General features: G+C 42.8%; 1 protein-coding gene across 3 annotated transcripts in view; it reads left to right on the top strand.

Moving 5' to 3' along the window:
- The window catches only part of MFSD2B (MFSD2 lysolipid transporter B, sphingolipid), a 43,260-nt gene extending 26,307 nt beyond the window's left edge, over positions 1-16,953 (top strand). For 2 of the 3 annotated variants that reach the window (XM_054975397.1, XM_054975242.1), the window contains 5 exons: positions 1,941-2,021; positions 7,560-7,669; positions 10,436-10,579; positions 14,226-14,402; positions 15,959-16,953. In XM_054975397.1, the coding sequence (XP_054831372.1) occupies positions 1,941-2,021; positions 7,560-7,669; positions 10,436-10,579; positions 14,226-14,402; positions 15,959-16,019 (573 nt within the window). In that variant the 3' untranslated portion in view covers positions 16,020-16,953. The remainder of the gene's footprint in view (positions 1-1,940; positions 2,022-7,559; positions 7,670-10,435; positions 10,580-14,225; positions 14,403-15,958) is intronic. The other variant, XM_054975316.1, reaches the window with a different exon arrangement.
- Positions 16,954-20,725: the final 3,772 nt, after the last annotated feature.

Raw genomic sequence — 20,725 nt, 5'->3', positions numbered from 1 at the left:
CCTTTGCAATTGCTGGGTCTATCACACGTGAACATACCATATCCTATGGAGCACGAGTCGGAGACTCAAACCCTGCAGATAAAATGCCCCTTCAAGAAATACCCACATTTAATAAAAATAGGGTTGCTTTTTTAAAAGTCCCTCATGCAAATCAGATATCTCTTTACTAACAACCATAGTGATCGGCTTGTTCACTGCAATCAAGACATGGCAAACTATGGCTTGGGTGCTGTACATTCAGCTTGCATGATGCTGCCCTCCTTTGCAGAGGTGGTGCTCCATTGCAGAGGGTGTTCCTCTGGTGCCACATACTTTCTGCACAACGGGGCACCACCGCAGCAAAGGAAGACATCAATGTGCAAGCAGAAGGAAGGGGAAAGGATCCAAGCAATAAGCTTTATTTTCCTCTGCAGGCCACATGTCTGCATGTAATATAATGGTCAAAAAGTGGTAACATTTTCTACAGCTGATACAATGTTAATTAGTTCCATCTCTGAAATTTAATTCAAAGACAAAATAGCCAATAGTGGAAAAAAATCTCTGTTCATGGAATTAAGGAAACTGTATTGCTACTCAGGGAACCTCCCTTACTTAGTAATGATCTGGACAAATTGGCAGCAAATACGTAATGATATACATTATGAAAACTAGTTCTGCCTTAGAAGGATAACAAACTGATACACCATGCGTATCTTGATCACCCCATCATACGTTTCGCCCATGCAATACCTACTCTTCTCACATTGTGTTTCTCCATGTTCTTGCATTGGCTGCAGACCCTGCTATATCACAGAGTACTGGAGGCCAATTTCATATCATCAGTGAAAAAGACAGGCTAAATTTGGGCTAGGAAGCTGGACAGGCATGGAATTTACTTGGCACTTTGGAAGAGAGAACCTAATTATTTGCTGCCCAGTTTGATTACCTTCTTGACTGATGCTTATTAAATTAATGTGATGAGGCTTGCCTTGGGTGGCCCTGTAGCCTGCCCTTCCCCCTTTGATGGTAAAAGAACCCTTATTCTGTTTGGTGCTGGTAGTTCCTTCTTGTCTGATCCTCTTGATTACCAGTGTTATATGCTCCCTATTTTTCCAAGTGGCAAGAAGTTCCAGGGGCAACAGTTGATTTTGTTTTGCAGCCAACTTACGTAGAGTTTTCAAGGCAAGAAATGTTCAGAGATGATTTGCCATTGCCTGTCTCTTTGCCTATACTTTTTTGTTGGTCTTTCATCCAAGTACTGACCAGAGCTGACCCTGCTTAGCTTCCATGATGAGATTGGCCTAGCCTACCAGTGTTTGTTTCCTGCGGAAGAAAAATCACTGAAATGTTTCTTGTAATATTGGTTGAGGTAGGGGTATTTGGGGTTTTATTGTTTTAAATTATGTATTGCAAGCTGCCTGGAGCTATGAGGAAAGGCAAGGTATAAATGTGTAAATAAATATTTGCTTTACTTATAAATATACAAGTAAAGGAACAAAGAGTCTTGCCCGGAGGGCAACTGATACACTATCCTGCATTGGCTCCTCAGAGAAAGAGCGATTCTGTGTATCTCTGAAGTACTTCAGTCAGCGCAAAGCTGTCTGTTTGTTTCTTTTTATCTCTATCTCTGCTGGTCTCAAAATTCCAGTTTCTTCGCACACTAACACATTTGCCCCCTCCCTTCAGCTGGGGTCATGGGTCATAACCTCCAAGGTATAAAGGGTACCTTTAACAGAGCCATCGGTGAACCATTTTTCACAATTAACCTCCTCTTAGGAAATATCCACAGTAGCTAAAGAACATTGCCTTGTTTTGTTTTGTTTTGTTTTGTTTTGTTTTGTTACTGGGCTGAACTCCAGTCCCTTTAGACCAAACACATCCACATTGATCAGATGCCAGTCTTGCCTCAATGTAAAACTATGTGCATCTCTGTTGACCGTTGTTTTTCTTATCGCTCATAGGTGTCAGCGGTACTGAGCATACCGTTCTGGCAATGGTTCCTGCAGCATTTTGGCAAAAAGGAAGCAGCGTGTGGGATCTCCGTAAGTAGGTCATTGTGACACAACATGCAGCCTGGCCTTTTTGTATCTCAGCCACAATTTATCTTGAACACACACTGCTGTTCTCACTACCACACCTTGGGCACAGTCCAAAAAAACTGTGCACTGCTGACTCATGAGTAGGGCTGCAGGTGCTAAAATCACCCCCTCAAGCAGTCACTTCAGTATGTTACCTTGAGCCAGTAATGGAGAGCCAAGCTGTAAAACCAGGATGCCTACATTTCCCATCAAAACTTGAGGTTAGCTGACAAGTGTCCAACCTGTGTAAGGTGTCACTTGTAGCTTGGCTCGTAGTGGTTAAGAGCGCGGGACTCTAATCTGGAGAACCAGGTTTGATTCCCCACTCCTCCACTTGAAGCCAGCTGGGTGACCTTGGGTCAGTCACAGCTTCTAGCTCTCTCAACCCCACCCACCTCACAGGGTGTGTTTGTTGTGGGGATAATGATAACATTTTTTGTGAACTGCTCTGAGTGGCCGTTAAGTTGTCCTGAAGGGCAGTATATAAATTGAATGTTGTTGTTGTTGTTATTGCTGCATAGACATGGGTGGGGGGCAGCTTAGCATCTGGCATTAGCATGAGCTGTACTAGCTCTACTTAAATCAGCCTCTACTGATGGGGTATGAAGCTTATTAAGCTTGTTGTTGTTGTTGTTGTTGTTGTTGTTGTTGTTGTTGTTGTTGTTGTTGTTGTTGTTGTTGTTGTTGTTGTTGTTGTTGTTGTTAATGCTCTGGGACCTCAGAACATTTGCTTGTGTGATACAGTTCCACCTTCAAACAGTCGCTCTGTCAGGGGCAACTATTACAGAGGCCTGTCCATATCACACATGATCATACCTTTGCACTTCCCCCTAACAGAACAATCCACAATGGGGTTGCGTGGGAAAGCAGATGATCCAGTGAATCAGACCCCAAGCATTGAGGGTTTGGCTTCTTTCAGTGGAGTAGCCATGTAGGTCTGCAAGATTTGAGTTGTAGAAGATAATACCTGACAAAGGAAGCGACTCTTGAAAGCTGGTACCCTGAAAATCTTGTTGATCTATAAGGTGGTACTGGACATAAATCTTGGCTTCTTTCATTTTACCTGTGTTTGGGATTGGCTCTCTGATAAAGAATACATAAAATGCCTTTTCTTTTGATATTTGTTTGAAGTGTTTTTTAATCTCTAAAGGGCTTTTTATCACATTTTTCTCCTCACTGGATTGCTTTTCACATTGTTAAGTTTTAGGTGCTCCGACTTCACATAGCAGAAGAGCATGCTAAACACAGTCCTTCTGATATGGACTGAACAGAGCAGTGCACAAACTTGAGCTACTGATTGTGCATCGCAAAGCTGGAAAATACACACATTGTCCCGTTCAAACAAAACGGGAAGATCTTGCATGTAGTTGTATCTCGGTACATGAGATAGGAATAACCAAAAAGTAAATGACTGAAAAGGGCTTAGATTCTAACTCTTTTTTTGCTTCCAAACCAGCTCTCCCCAACACTATTCTACACCTCTTTCCATCTCATCCTCAAATGCGCAACTTTGCCTAAGTGTGCTCAGAATTGGCACACGATCATTTTTAAAAAGCCAAAGCTGTGGTGGTGTGGTTATAAAGTTGGATGACTTTCATATCTTCAGGCATGCTTCACTATTATTGTTCTACAGTTTCTTAAAACCCTGAATTATGTAACAGGTAACGGTTGGGTTTTGCTTTCTTTTCCCCCAGAGTTGAAGGTGATATTAAATAGGCATTGTTGTGTGGGGTATGTGCATGTTTACCACAGGTACACTGGTTTTGTAGGGCAATGTCTATTTGACCAAAGCAACAGTGCAACAGAAGAAATGTGTGTGCATGCTCTTGGTCATACTACATTGAATTCGTCCACTTAACATCAGTTAAGCAGTTCGTTGTTACTGGTGTTAACTGTGATTATGGCTAGCCAGGGTTTCTTTTAAGCCAGGACCTTTAAGCCAGATAATGTCTGATTTAAGGGGAGCACATGGCTGTCCTTAGCCATGGTTAACACTGATACTAACACGCTGCTTGGTTATGGTTGATGTCATACAAGGAACAATTTTTTAAAAGTTGTCCCGTGTTCAACCTTAATGCTTAGCCTTTCTGCATTGTATAAAACTCTTTTTTATTTACAAAATAAACTGGGCCACCAAGGTGCCTAACAAATTTAAAACAAAAAAAATCTTAAAAGCCATTAAAAACCAACACATAAATACATCATTAAAACAATTTAAAACCAGAATTTAAAATCAATATAAAAGATTTAAAAAATCAGTTAAATCATTAGGGAGAGAGAAGGGGTCACTGAGGGAATGCCAAGTGAAATTAAAACTTCACCACTGGTAGAAGACAGTAACAGAAGGGGACAAATGGGGAGAGAGTTTCAGCGTTTTGGTGCCACAACTCAGAAGGCCTTGGCCATTTCCACACAGCTTACCTTCTTCCGAAAAGTTCCGAAAAACAGCATCTTTGCACGCTGTTATTGCGTGAAATTGTGCAAGAAGACTCTGTCTTCTGCGATAACAGTATCTTCTCACACAATTTCGTGCAATAACATCATCTTCCTGGCGTGATTTCGTGCGCAAAGTCACTGTTTTTCTGAAGTTTTCAGAAGAAGGTAAGCCGTGTGGAAACAGCCCTTGTCCTGGGTTGCCACCCACCTAATCTCAGAAGGCAGGGGCACCTGAAGTAGGGCCTCCAAAGATAACTACAGTGTTCAGGTAGATTCATATGGGAGTAGGTGGTCTTTCAGATATGCTGACCTTTAACCAGAGAACCCTTTTTAAAATGAGATTCTTCCTAAAGGCTTGCTCTGTAGTCCTTGGCCAATGGTCTGTTTCTACACACGTCTGTGGTTTAGCATACATGCAATTGCTTGCCCACAGGAGCAGCTAATGAATGCTGTGTATATCGAGTGTTGGTGTCAGTAAGGAAGATAACACTTTAGAAACTTAGATTGCCTGTTACAGTTTAATAGGAAAACTAAGAGGAATGGCTGCCTGAAACCATTTGCCTGCAAATGGCAGGGAATAACCATAATCAGCTGTGACTTTGCTTCCCTTACTGAACTGGTTGTATATGTAAAGCCTTTGGGATATTAGCCTGAGCCAGTTCTGTGTTCGGTCGTGCTCCCTTTTTACCATCAAGTCCCATTTTTGTGACAGTGTGGGTCTAAAAAATGCCCGAGTGCTTTGGCTTCAGAGTGGGTGAACACTTCGCTGCCAGTCTTGTCGTAATTCATTTGTTCACAAGGAAGTAGCAGTCTTGCATTGTTGGAGTGCTCTCTTGTGGTAAAGCCGAGACTGTTGCTGAGCACTGCTGACTTGAGGCGAGTATGGTATATGTGTACTCCTTCTAGGCCATCCAGGACTTTCTCTCCAGTAGTACCTTAAAGACCAACCAGATTTCCAGAGTATGAACTTTCGAGATTCAGAGCTTCCTTCGTCAAATATAGGGAGCTCTGACTCTTGAAAGCTCATACCCTGGAAATCTAGTTGATCTTAAAGGCGCTACCAGACCCGAATCTTGCTTTTCTACTACAGACCAACATGGCTACCCACCTGAAACTTACTTGTTCACTGTCTCTTTTTGGTGGTTAAAAGAAGTGCTTATTCCATAGGCAGAGTTCTTGAGATTATTGTCCTTTTTTGGAAAGGGGTGGGGCTTTGTTAGCAAGCTCCACCCAGCTGCTTTTTAGTTGGCTCATCCTGGATAACAGGAGAGGACGTGAACCCCACACGAATAGCCAGTGTGCACCCATAACAAATTCTAAATTGTGTTGATCGTGGCACTCGCATGATGCTACCTTCTATTTGGTCAGACAATCGCTCTGTCAAGGTCTGTATCATGATGACTCTTGACTGGCAACAGCTCTATGGATTTTTGAGCAGTCTTTCCCATCACCTGCTACCTTCTAACTGGAGATGCCAGGAATTGAACTTGGGGCCTTCTGCATGCAAAGCAGGGGCTCTTCCAGGCCACATCACACCATCTGACATGATTGGTGGATCCTTTCCTAACAGGACACGAACACTGTTGAGTGTACATGGCTATTCTAGGGTAGATATGCAGAGCAGAGGAGACCAAAATACGCAGCAGATTCTCTGGTGAATCCCTGCAGCAAGCAAATACATAATGGGCGTACTTGTGCCTTCGTTCTTAGTATGTCAACTGGACATCATGTGTTTTCAGGAGCAAATATTGATGTACCCATCAATATTGTGGCTGCAGCTTTATAATGGGGAACTGCCAATGCCATGACTAGGCGGACTTAAGTAGAAGGAAAGGTTTTTCAGTATAGTTCGAAGTGTGTGTGTGTGTGTATGAGAAAGAGAGAGCACGCAGTCACATTTATTCACCCAGACAGTAAACTGCTAACAACAGATGTTTAGCAATCAGGTAAGATTGTTGTAAAATAAATTTGTGTCTAATGATTCTGTTGCTTTGCATTAGACATGTAGTCTCCTTCATATTGGCTCCTTATTTTGTGCTTAAATACTGTGCCATCCTGAGCAGAGTCACACCCTTCTGAGCACATTGAAGTCAATGGACTTGTTAGAAGAAGAAGACTTGACGCTGTTCCTTTCCTCAAGTTTCAGAGGTGGACAAACCAAAGAGCTAGAAAGATAGAGAGGTCAGGTCTACTGTTTACTGCTCTGGTTATCTTTTGATGAGTAGATTGCTAATCTCAGGACTTCTTCCTCGTGACATCTTTCTCTTCCCACCTTCGTCACACTTCCTTCTCTCCATCTTGCACCAGGGATGCAGGACTTGTCCTGCCATCCATGTCCATCCTTAGACTAGATAGGTAGACAGGAACCTATCTCTCCTCCTCTCCTATCAAAGTATAGAGTCCCTATAGTAAAGAACTCTTACTTTCGAAACCTAAGCCAAGTGTAAATTTGTTATTTTCCCTTTCACACTCACACCGGCCAGCCCACAAGCTCCAAACACCCATCACATTTTCTCTGCAATGGATATTACTCTGGTAAAGGCCCAAATATGGATTCCTTTAAATAGGTTTCTGGGGCCATAATTTGCTCCTTTAATAGGACTTAGGAGAGTGGGACACTGCTTGTGATAGGGCCTTAAAAGTCACTGAAAGCTGAGTTATAAATGAAGAATTTTTTATAGCCTTGACTGTTTCTTGGCAAATTCTCCCAAGCTGGAATTATGATACCTAGGGTTGCCAGCTCCAAGTTGGGAAATTCCTGGAGATCTTGGGGGTGAAGCCTGGAGAAAGTGGGGTTTGGGGAGGGAAAGGACCATAGAGTCCGCCCCCAAAAGTAGCCATTTTCTCCAGGTGAACTGATCTCTGTGGCCTGGAGACCAGTTGTAATACCAGGAGAGCTCCAGCTGCTACCTGGAGGCTGGCAACCCTAAGGATACCATCTTCCCTTTGAATGGCATGCGATCGCTGGACTTGGCCATGAAGCCTTTCGGCTTTGGTCAGGGTGATTTGTTCAAAACCAGATCTGATTAGTTGTTTCCCTCTCCTCTTGTTTTTCTTTGCTTCTAGTGGATGATTCCCTTTTTGATCGTGCTGGTGACCATCCCTAACCTGACAGAAGCTTACATTGTGGCTTTTGTATCTGGGCTGAGCATTGCTGCATCGTTGCTGTTGCCATGGTAGGAGGAGAGTCGTAGCCTGGTTGGGTGGGTTTGTGTGCAGGTCTCAAGTTAATATTTGTTACTGGTTACCCGATGATATCTGTGGGACAGCAGAAGCCTTGTGGAATTTTCCCCAGGTGAGCTTGCACATCGAGTCTATGAAAGAACAGACTAACCAACTTTACTGTAGCGTAAGCTTTCGAGAATCACAGTTCTCTTCATCAGATGCGTCCCACATCTGTGATTCTCGAAAGCTTATGCTACAGTAAAGTTGGTTAGTCTTAAAGGTGCTACTGGACTCCTTTCGATTTTGTTATAGCAATACGTCCAAAAAGTGAAAAATGGCCACTGAGATGACATTAAACCCGCTCACATTAGCTGTGTGTGCCAGTTAAAAAACCAAATTCATCACGAATGATGTTGAAACAGCTAAGTGTGAAAACATATCACACTAAAAGCACTTTTTAATGTTTATAGATCTACCGTTTAACTGCAAAACTACAAAGCTTTTCGACCAGCTACCTCCCAACCTAAAAAAGAATTACTTATGCATATAATAGCTCGAAATAGGTTCAAAGTCAATTATAGTGTCATGTATGTCTGTTTATTTAAAAAACACAGGTTAGAATTTTTGCTCAGAGCCAACATTTGAATTCTGAATCTTCAAAATATTTTATTTTATCAAATTTATACCCTGCCCTCCCTGCGAACAGCAAAATATTTTACTTATTTTATTTTAGGCTCTGGGTGGCTAACAACATATATTATACAATTAAAACCATATACATATCTAAAAACCGTAAAAACAATATAAAAAACTAGCACCATGATCAACTCAGGCTGTAATAAGTATCTCAAAAACCATGTACGTAGCTGCAGCACAGCCCAGGGCAGCTGCCAGCGAAGCATAGGATGTGGCAGACAGGAAGGGGACAATTCACTGACTTTCAACCAAAGGCCCGACAGAACATCTCCATTTTGCAAGCCCTGCGGATGCAAAATAAATAGCTTTTGCATCTTCAGTCCTCTCTGTGAAATAGTAAGACTCCTGCTGTTTACAATGGATTAATTCTTCCCAACGGGGACACGAAGCAGCTTGCATTGCTCAGCTCTCCTCCATTTTATCTTCACAAAAGCCCTGTGAGATAGGTTAGGCTGAGAGTGTGCAACTGACCCAACGCCACCCAGTGAGCTTCCATGACAGCCTGGGAATTCAAACCCGGATCTCCCAGATCCTACTCCAACCTTCTAACCACTATACAATATACACTGTTTGGCCAGGCTTGTCACAGTCCAATCACAGGCTGTTACTAGCCATTACATTAACATGTTTAACAGCCCAGCCCAGCGTTACCTGTCTCAACCCATTGATTTCAGTGGCTGACTCTGCATGCAATCGCCCTGTAAAGCAGGCTGGTGTCCACAGACTGTAGTTGGGAAAGGTGTGATATGATCCATATCCCATTCAGCCACCTTCTGACTTGCCAGGTTGACTGGAAGCAGCTGTTTGAGCTGACCTTGAGAACCTTTTCAGTTGTCCTGCCGTTTTTTTTTGTGTGGGGGGGGGGAGGCGTCCACTCCGCCTGAACACCGACCCACAGGCCGGCCCGCGGGGGGTCCTCCCCAACGCGGCCCTGTGGACCTCATCGATCATGGACCGTTTTTTTTCTTGATGTGTCCCTGAATTGGGAGGGGATCTGCAAAACATAACAGGCATGAGTGTATGGTTGTATGGTTGCCATCCTCCAGGCGGGGCCTAGAGATCTCCTGTAATTACAAATGACAGAGATCAGTTCCCCTGGAGAAAATGGCAGCTTTGGAGGGTGGACTGCCTGGCATTATACCCTTCTGATGTCCCTCCCCTCCCCAAACCCTGCCCTCTCCGGGCTTCACCCTTGAACTCCCCAGGAATTTCGAAACCCAGAGATGGTAACCCTCCATGAGCATCCATTTCTGTCTTGATTATTCTTATTAGGAAGACACGGCCATATTGACATTTGACCCGTTTGATAAAAAAATTAAGAAAAACACGTGCAGCAGCCCCCAAAAGAGTTGGATGTACATTCTGTAGACAATGGAGTGGGGCTTAGAATCTGACGACTCTAAAAGGTTTAGGGTAATAACATGATAGTGAAGATCGTTTATGCAGCCAGGAGAGTTTTGGCTAACAAAGGACAAAGTAATTGCTTATATGGAGGACTTTGGTTGCAATAGTCTTTTCAGCCAGCAGAATGACTGTTGGTATTAAGTGCTTTGAGAAGCTGATTAGCGCTGTAGATATTGGGGGAAGGAGGGATTGCTCTCTTAAAGTAATTGAATTGCAGGAAAGGTTTTTACAACTGTATGTTTTTCTAGTTCATTGACAAGGTTCCCAGGAGGACTTTAGTATACTCCACTTCAGTTTTATTCCCCATTATTCTGCATATTGCAAACCTAACAACAGAAGCAATTAAATGGGATGTTCATCAAGAACGCAGTCCTAGTCTGGCTCACCCATGCTGCTTCTTGGATGGCAGCATTCTTGCCATTGCTGTTCTCTGCCCACTAACGAAGGAACAGAGAGAGGGAGAGAGATATTTGGAAGGGAGTTCCAGCACAACTAACTTGATGCAATCAGTTTGCAATACCTTTTTTTCATTTAAAACTAATGAACCATATAAAATGTTTTAATCATGCCATTAAATGCGACAATATGTACAAAATGTGGGCCGATGCAGTTCAATGCCCCAGAATTTCACAGAAGTGTCTGACCACGTGTGTCTTTAAAAAATCTGTTGGTTAAAGGTCCATGTTGCCTGACGTAGTCGACCACTTTCGCCTGCAGAATCCTCATTCGAGAGGACACGAAACCATCTTCTATTCTTCATATGTCTTCTTTACCAAGATGTCAGCAGGAATTGGACTTGGCATTTCTGCGTCCTCTCTGGAGTGAGTCATTTCCTTTCATTCAAAGAGGGTGCCGCTGAAACTCACCTTCTCTTTGCCCGAAATATGAGCTTTGGCAACCCATCACGCTCAGCTTCAGTACGTTTCCCCGTACTGCAAGTTCCCCGTGGGGACTTGCAGCAGAGAAATTTTTGTGAATGACGCTCAAGCTGCTCAGAAGCAATGGAGAATTTTGGAATGCCCGGTGTTCTGATCTCTACCCCCAACCCAAGTTTTTTCAGTGTCAGACATTTTGTTTTGTTTTTAGATGGGAGGCATCAGAATGTCATATCCCAGACATGATGTGGGAATTCTGGCCGGTGGCCCCGCCCCCGATCTCCAGACAGGGGGGAGTTTAGATTGCCCTCCGCGCCGCTCCAGCGGCCATGTGACCATTTTTGCCTAGGGTGATTTAAACTTTTAAAAACTCCCCCCTTGTTCCAGCTGACCCAAAGTGACGCCATTGTGCAGTCCTGAGTTCCACCACCTCTTTTCCCAGAAAAAAAGCCCGGGTTTGGATTCAGCCTAACATAAGAGCAACTAATCATGTCTAACGGTTACTAGCCAAGATGTAAAGATACACCAAAAACATGCATCTGGCCACTTTATCGGAGCTCTAATGAACAATGCATTTCAGATGCATATCACATCTGCAACAATTTGGCATGTAGAAGCCAACATGTGGACCTCTCTTCAAGGATACGAGATAGTGCCTTTTAAACAACTGTGTTATCCTCACAACAATCACCCTGTGAGTGGGGCTGAGAGAGCTCCAAGAAGCTGTAACTGACTCAAGGTCACCCAGCTGGCTTCAAGTGGAGGAGTGCGGAATCAAACCCAGCTCTCCAGATTAGAGTCCTGCCACTCTTAACCACTACACCAAACTAAAATAAATAAATAAACATACAGTCCATAGGACACATATGGTACAGCAGATCCATGTTGTGCAGCCCGGACAACTGCAGTTTGGCATTCTGACCAGGGGAGCCTCTCACACAAAGCGAAGGACTTCCCAGAGGATAATAATAACACACTTTGTAAACCACTTTAAGTGGACGTTAAGTTGTCCTGAAGGATGGTATATAAATAGAATGTTATTATTATTATTTATTTATAACTTACCTTTCTCCTCAGTGGGAACCCAGAGTGGCTTGCAGCTTTCTCCTCTCCTCCATTTTATCCACACAACAACCCTGTGTGGTAGCTTAGGCTAGGAGTGTATGACTGGCCCAAGGTCACTCTGTGAGTTTCTGTGGCAGAATAGGGATTCAAACCTGGTTCTCCCAGATCCTAGTTCAACATTTTAAACAGTACACCATCCCCGGTTTTAGAGCATGTCTGCTCCCGTGTGCCAGATTTTCATATCAAGGAGAAGGCTAAGCTCAGAACTTTTCTCTGATGTCTGTTTCCCATCTGCATGGGAATGTTGTTTACACAATATGAATACTTTCAAACAAGCAGTTTCCCTGTGTGCATTCTGAGTGTATGGCCAAAATGAAATGTTTTTAGCTGTCTCTTATCTTTCTATATGCATTTTAAGACATTCCAGTTTGACACGGTTTTTATTGCCTAAGACTGAATTTCCCTGAGGATTTTTTTTTAAAAAATGAACTGTTTTCTTTACTAAAAATATATTGCAACTCGTGGAAGCCTTAAGATGGGACATGAGTGCTCCAGATAGCTCACAGCTGGAAAACATAAAGATCAGTGAAAATCCTTTTTATTTTTTTGGCTCAGTTTTTGGGGGCTGGTTTTGCTCTGGGAAGGGGAACTTTTCAGCACTGCCCAAGTAAACAACTTCTACACAACTGTTTACTGCTGTTCTTCTTTGGAGCTGACTTTTAACTTTCTGGCATAAAATGCACAAACATTCTCCCATACTGCCAGATTTATGCCTGGATTTGAGAGAGAGAGAAAGAGAGAGAGAATATGCTTCACTGTGTTTGCAAAAGAATATATATGTGTTGAGTGAGTGCTGTTGCACACCCATTGGGAACCTTCTCAGTAATTTGAAGGGCCTGTTTGGCTCTGGTGTGAGAGAGTGGGTCAGTGTGCATGTTACCTTAGGTGAGTTTTGCAGCCATTTGGCTGGCACCTGCATCTATCTCATTTGGCTTCAAACACATTAGGGGGGAAAAAAGAACACAGTTGTTTAAAAGGCACTATCTCGTATCCTTGAAGAGAGGCCCACATGTTGGCTTCTACATGCCAAATTGTTGCGGATGTGATATGCATCTGAAATGCATTGTTCATTAGAGCTCCGATAAAGTGGCCAGATGCATGTTTTTGGTGTATCTTTACATCTTGGCTAGTAACTGTTAGACATGATTAGTTGCTCTTACGTTAGGCTGAATCCAAACCCGGGCTTTTTTTCTGGGAAAAGAGGTGGTGGAACTCAGGACTGCACAATGGCGTCACTTTGGGTCAGCTGGAACAAGGGGGGAGTTTTTAAAAGTTTAAATCACCCTAGGCAAAAATGGTCACATGGCCGCTGGAGCGGCGCGGAGGGCAATCTAAACTCCCTCCTGTCTGGAGATCAGGGGGCGGGGCCACCGGCCATGTGACCATTTTCAAGAGGTGCCGGAACTCTATTCCACCGCGTTCCAGCTGAAAAAAAGCCCTGATCCAAACTATTGTGTGTCCTTTTTTTGGTCAGATTTAAAATTTTGCTTTTTCTTCAGTCACAGGCTAGATTTTATGCTCTGTTCAAAGACTCCATAAATGCACCATTTTTATTGTAGTGAATGGATCAGTTTAAATTACAACTGAAAGTGTCCTTCCACCCCAGTCCAATAAACATTCTCTACTCTTCAATTTAATGGATGAAGACAGAGAATGAAATTCACAGAATCTCTGGTATATTATTGACTCTGCTGTACTCTGCTTAAAGATTCCAGAAAGATTTAATTGGATGGATTAAAAAAAATTACTGGATACATATTTGTGGCTTTACATGCAGGTGGAAACAGTGATTCCTCAAAAGTGAAACTGGGCAGCCTGGAATGCTAACAGCAGGAAGTAGATATTGGTTGGTTGGTTCCTTCAACCTTGCCCATGCCGATCTAGGTCAAGACATTGCGCTGTCTCAGAGCCAAGCCTCAAGTGACGCCTTACACAGGTTGGACACTTGTCAGGTTACCTCAAGTTTTGATGGGAAATGTAGGCGTCCTCGTTTTACAGCTTGGCTCTCCATTACAGCTGCAAGACCAGGATGCCTACATTTCCCATCAAAACTTGAGGGAAGCCGACTAGTTTCCAACCTGTGTCAGGCATCACTTGTAGCTTGGTAGCTTGACTCTCATTCTCATGCATTCAGCAATCCTTTGTGCACTGCCTTTCATCGGAAAGCACTTAACTGCTGCCTTACTTGTCCCTGGAACTACACATTTATTGGCTTTTTTTTTCTTTTTTTTTCCCGTACATATATACCCATTGCCCAACCCCTCCCCATAAGTTCATATACAGTTTCTATATCTTCGGCAGAACTACACATTTATTGGCATTCATTCGGCCCACCCATGAGAATGCTCCCTGGAGCCAGTGAGACACTGCAGGAAAAAATGAAAGCAAGATTTGAAACTGGGAGGGAAGGCGGCTTTTGCTATAACTAAAGACATGACAGTAATGGCTGTGTTATGCTTTTTAATAGGTTCTTTGGTTACGAATCAGGGAGCTGCAGACAGTCTGACAGTGTGGTTGTCGTGCTGAAGTTGTTGGTCGGAGGGGTCCCAGCCATCCTCATCTTCTTAGGCTTATTCATACTCATCTTCTATCCAATCAATGAAAAGATTCGAAAGGAAACCAAATACGCCCTGGACAGTCTAAGGTTAGTTTTTGTATCAGCAGTAAAGTCTCTGTTCTTTACCACATACCTCATGCCATTTTCCCAAATAGTGAGCAGGGAGTATTCTGTGCACAAAGAGCAATAAAAACAGGGACGGACACACACTCCCCATTCTATTTTGACATGGGAAAATGGCTTGAGGGAGGTAGGAGCTCTTTCTTCCCCTGCAGTGGCATTCTGAGGGTGTTTGGGTTCTCCTTTATTTTTAAACAGCCATTCCTCTAAGCTGCTGTGTGGCTGCAGGGAACCTGAGTTGGGTCCAGGGAACCCAGCCCCAACTCTTTAAAAACCTGCATGTCTAGCTTGTCCCTGATGGTTGCTCTCTCTGGCTGGCACTTGCTTGCCAAGATCTCAGACGAGGATCTTTCCCAGCCCCGCAACCTGAGATCTTTTCACCAGTGTCTAAACCGGAGACTTTCTGTGTCCAAACATGTCCTGTTACTAAGCCTTAGGCTCCAGAAGTTCTTCTCATGACAAAGGTGGTGCATCCCCATCCATGTATAAAATATAAATTGCTGGCTCCTGCAGCCTAACGGCATTGGAGCCATGGGGAAAAGGGTGTTTAGCCTGTTGGCCAGTTCTGCGAATTTACCCCGCCACTAAGTTCTGCTTAGTTTTGCTAACTGAAACTGGCACCCCCGCTCTGCTATCAGTATTTCAATAGATCTGGTATTAGTAGATACATAGAGCTGGAAGGTACCTCAAGGGTCATCTAGTCCAACCCTCTGTGCAATGCAGAAAATTAACAGCTACCCCCACCACCACCCAGTGACCCCTGCTCTAGTATTTTAGAGAGGAAGAAGATGTTTCCTTTAAATATGCATCTCCCACTTCCTTTAACATGCAAATAAAAAAGCAAGGAGCCAGTTTTGATTAGGAAAACTGAGAGGAGATTGAAGGATTAAACATCCCCTTCCTTGTCTGTATGGCCCCAAGGCAAATTGAGGCTTCAGGGCCCTACAATTTGCATTTTACTGCAATCTTTATCATGTCTGCCCTGACATGATTTTCTGGAGCCTTGTACAGTTGACCAAAGGTGGATAGTGCTGGACAAGCAGCTCCAGAGCATTTGTAGTCCTCTTTTCTGTCAAGTTGAATGGGTGGCTATGCTGACACAGAAAGAGGTGCACCCTAAGATATGCAGGCTTCTGGCAAGTTAAGCCTTTTTAACTAGATTCAGATGCCATTTGGCAGCTGACACAACAGTCTTAAAACCAGCAGTGTTTTGGTCATACTTCTGGGCCTCCATTAATGGGTGAGCAGCCACATTCAGCACCAGCTGACACTTCAAATACTCCAGGACAGATTCCTATAAAGTTCATGGCAGTAGCTGATTCTAAAGGAAATGTTAAAAGCCAGGCCCTTACTTCCTAGGAAACACAGGTTGAACAAAAGTGCTTCTGCATATGGCATCCCCTTCTAAAGGTGGGGGGAGGGGAACCATTTACTTAGCATCTTAATGCTACCATACTGTGACATAGTCCCAGCCAGGACGATGTAATATTGCTTCACGGGCAATTCCTCTGTATTTTTTTAAGCAGGCAGTATCATCCAAGCATTGAAAACCTTACTGAGACGGAAGAAAACACTTCATTATGAAAGCCTGAATAGAAATTACATGTGGCAAACGGAGGCCTGACCCGGCAGCAGTGCTTAGTGGGACAGCCATCTTTTGTGTCAATCCCACTGAAGTTTTACCTCAGCAATGCTGGAAGCTTCTCTCTGTCAAGGCTATATACACCATCCAAATACTTCATAATTTGGGGTATAGCTTAGACGTGGGCTGCTTAGGGTTTGTTGTTGTGGAACTGTGTATATTGTATATTGTATCTGGAGGAGCTGCCAGTACGATGCAGCAGGTGGTGCTCTTTATTCTGAGGCACAACCACAGCACCATCTTGAGGAGGACATCATGTCCTGGAAGAGACAGAAGGCCAGGCCTTGGGAGTGCTGCTGGAAATACTGAGCGTCTTGTGACGCCCCTTAGAGACCTATCACATTTATTGTGGTGTAAGCTTTCATAATCCAGAGACCCAGCTTTGACTCACAAGTTTCTGCCACAATAAATGTGTTAGTCTTGAAGGTACCACAAAATTCTTTCTTTGGCATGCAGCAGACCATCAAGGCTAGAGCTCTGGAATTTGTTTTTTAACGCTATGGCCCAGCACCAAGAAAATGGATACTTCTCCGTAAGAACCATTGACCAAATTACAACAAAAGGATCTTGTTCCCTTGATCCAAGCAGAGCCTGTAATTTCTGTTGGGCACAGACTTGCCCTTTGTCACTTGTCCTAAATATTGAAACAGTGCAAGGTAATATATTTTGAAAAATCCTTTTCCCTATCCACCTTTGGAAGTGTAAGCCTTTTCCTAGTTCATGAATATGACCTTTGTGCCTTGATCATCCATAAGGATGCTAAGTGCTGCCTAAAATAAGTGCTCGTGCTGTCTTTTTAGGCACATGGTTATGCCCTTTTAAAGATGACCATGCGCAGAAATGCACTGCCAAATAATAAATGACTTTAATCACTTGGGTCCTGTGGATTGTTTAGTTGAAGCCATTTTTTAAAAATTCTCATGAGCCACACCTTAATGCTTTGAAAACAAAAAGCTTTTGAGTAGCAAACCATGTTCCTGTTATAAATACTGGCAGCATGTAACTCCTGGTGAAAATACCTGGAAACAGTATTGTTGAGTGTGACAACTCAAAGCCAGGGATTCAACCAGAAAAATAGCGTAGAGTACATGCGGAGCTTCTGCCCAGTCCAGTGTTGTGCAAATGAGATGAGTACTAAAACTTCAAAATCTTCTTCTGCTTCCAGTGGCAAAACTGTAATATTTATAAAGCAGTACCTCTATAACAGTGGTTTGGATTCTATGCAGCTCAAATGGAGCAGCACGGCATAAACAGGGACGTCTCTGCTTTCTCCTTCCTGCTGCAGTCTTTTGTTCTCTCTGAAATTGGCTGTTGTAGGTCAACGTACCCCCAGTGAAATCATGGGGGGTTAGTGAGAGGGAGATTGACAAAAATCACCCACCCGCATGAGCAGAAAGGACCCTTGCAGTGGAATCTTAAGCATCGTTGTGTCATCCGAAATCCATTATTACGCTTAGAAGCACGCAAGTCTTTTTAGTATCGCACTTGTAGAATCCAAGCCAGTAGCACCAAGCCTAAATGAGAAATCTTGCAACTAAAATATACCGTTGAAAATATTTGAAAAGTCTAATAAGTTATGGTTGTTGGGGGTTTTCCGGGCTGTATTGCCGTGGTCTTGCCAAGACCACGGCAATACAGCCCGGAAAACCCCCAACAACCATCGTTCTCCGGCCGTGAAAGCCTTCGACAATACATCTAATAAGTTAATTTTTTTCTAATGCGCCGAAATGTAATTTTTATTTAAAATGAAGTTTAAGGTCTTTTTAAAAAAGGAGAATATTCTTAAATGTTGAGTATTTTTTTAATATATATTTGCGCTATTTGGAGTACAACCTGTTAGGGAAACTCCACTGTGCCTGATGAAATGAATGGGAATTGTGCAGGATCCAAGGACTGTTTTTATTGCTGTTTCTTTTCATCTCGGGTATGGGTGGGGGTTGTACAAAATACTGTGGCATACAATATCATTTAAAAATGCACACTTTCCCAGAACATGCATTTGCAGAATATGATAGAGCATCACACAGTTTGTCATCTACTCATATAAGACTTCTGTAGTCATCAGAGGGAAGAAACCCAAGACCGTTTCTGGGTAGCATAGCTAGAACCAATGCTGAAAGGATACATGTTGAATTTCACATTAAGAAAATTCAGTAAGGTGCGCTCTAACAGTGCCATCTAACAAGTCGAGTTACACTCTTCTGGGCCCATTGACTTTAGGTTTACACTGCTTAGGTTTGCGCTATAAACTGGGCTGGGGGGGCGGGGGGGGGGACACTACTGTGGCCCTGCCCAAAGTTTAAATGCTTAGCCAGAAAGTACCAATTTGCCAATCTTGAAGCACTATAGAAAAAGCCCTACCGTATTAAACTTCTGTTTGACAGATGGAAAGGCAAGGTCTAGTCTCTCTAAAAAAGGATTGTTTTATGTCACAAAATTGCCTTTTTAAAGATAGGTGCACTGTTGAAGTTTTTTTTTTCATCTTGTGGGTTTTTTCTTTAAATCTCTCCAACATTGAAATATAGTTCTAAAACTTTGATTATACACATTATTTGCTGTATGCTTTCAAGATTATAATAATTAAGGCGCCACATTGCCTCGGGACTATTGAAGCAACCATGTCAGGCCTTCAGTGTGTTTCCCCTCATCTCTGTTTCCTAGCTGGGAGAGTGTAGTCTGGTGTTTAAGGATATATGACTGCTCCAAACATGGACACGCTTTCAGCAGTGTAATCCAGAACAATTTATCAGTTCTCTCAAGAGTAAACAAAAACAAAGTGCCTTAACACCATATCTTCAGAAATTATTGTAATGAATGTAGCAATAACGCACAGGATGCTGGAATCTGAAATGGCAGTGATTATATTTTATTGACCGTACTATGCTTCAAATAAAAATTTAGATTAAGTATTTTGTAATAGCTCAGCTTCATTGATTTTTAGAAGCAAAATACTCACTTAGGAAAGCTTTAACTGTATTTTTTTTAGCCTTCATCTATGTTTTATGTAACAGATGATGGAACCAGCCTGCCATTTTCACCATACCAAGAAAAATTACATTTGAGGATTTAAAGGGGGAAGTAAGTTATTTCTTGTTCCTTGGGACTGTATTTCTCAGCAAAGTAGGAAGATTTATGCTTAATCTTGAAGGCTTCTGGAATTAAATTTATTTCCACTCATGTGCTGGTGAGAGACATCTATAGTTCTGAATAGGGAGATATCTAAATGTTTATCTCACGGCTTGGTAGGGATGTGGTTAGGCTTGGTGAGAATAGGTAAATTCTGTGAGAACAAATAATTACAGTTTAAGGGGTTTCAGATATAAGACATGATTCAGTGTAAACCAAGGGACTTCCTAGTATCAGGGAAAACCTTTTGCATGGAGTTTGGAACATACTTTAGAGTACATTCACTTTTCCATCATGCCTTACTCATGAATGATACCATGATAAGTAGCCAATAGTTACAAAAGTGCCAGGGTGAGGGAAACTGAACTAATGAGTTTAGAAAAGAAATAAGGCGTGGCTCTTGCATTTAACACAGGCTTTGCTTGCCTCATAATTTTGTGTTCAAATTGTCTTTTGAGAGCCAGTGTGGTGTTTAAAGTGACAGAATACCATTTGGGAAACCTAGGTTCAATTCCCCACTGTGTTTTGGAAGCTTGCTGGTTGATCTTGGGTCTGTCACACATACTCTGAGCCTAACCTACCTCACAAGATTATTGTCAGGAAAAAAATGAAGGAGAGCCAAATGATGTTAAGCTGCTTTCGGTCCCCATTGGGAAGAAAGGTGGGACATAAATGAAATAAAATTTAAAAAATAATGGAAGCAGACATTTGGTTGAATCCAGTCAGCTTTTTCACTTCAGCTCCCTCCTTGCTATAGCCCTCATCCCACATTTTTGGGCATGATCTCTCACATTATTGTTTTGGTGATCAAAACAGGACCTCCTTTCACTTTTTCACAAAGCTGAGTGTATCCAGCTCGTGGTTTATATAAGGTAACGTTTAGGAGGTCTAGTGAGAAAATGTGTAGCAGCAGCTAATGTTTGCCGTTTTTTGATGCCAGTGACTCAAGAAATTATCCATCTTTTATAAAATACACTAATCTGAAATAATTGAGAATCTTTTATGTAAGTATACTATATAAATGTTCATAATACCCAGGGCTTTTTTTCAGCGGGAATGGAGTTCCGCCACTGCTTAAAAATGGTCACTGGCCGGTGGCCCTGCCCCCTGATCTCCAGAGAGGGGAGTTTAGATTGTCCTCCGCGCCGCCAAGCGGCGTGGAGGGCAATCTAAACTCCCCCTCTGTCTGGAGATCAGGGGGCGGGGCTACCAGCCATGTGATAATTTTTGCTGAGGGCGATTTAAACTTTAAAAAACTCCCCCCTTGTTCCAGCTGACCCAAAGTGACGTCATTGTGCAGTCCTGAGTTCCACCACCTCTTTTCCCAGAAAAAAAGCCCTGATAATTACCCCTACCACAGAAATATGTATAACGGACTTAACAGTACTGGAATTTGACAGATTTTTGCTTTCTGGCAGAAAATGGCAGAAAAAAGAAAATGGAGCACTCTCTGGTTACAGCATGGCTTACCCATTCTCACCTTTATCCCATAGCAGAATGGAAATAAGAGAGAAAGGGTAAA

This window comes from Eublepharis macularius, chromosome 1, assembly GCF_028583425.1.
Source record: "Eublepharis macularius isolate TG4126 chromosome 1, MPM_Emac_v1.0, whole genome shotgun sequence".
Taxonomy (NCBI): Eukaryota; Metazoa; Chordata; class Lepidosauria; order Squamata; family Eublepharidae; genus Eublepharis; species Eublepharis macularius.
This window is presented reverse-complemented; position numbering and strand designations above follow the sequence as displayed.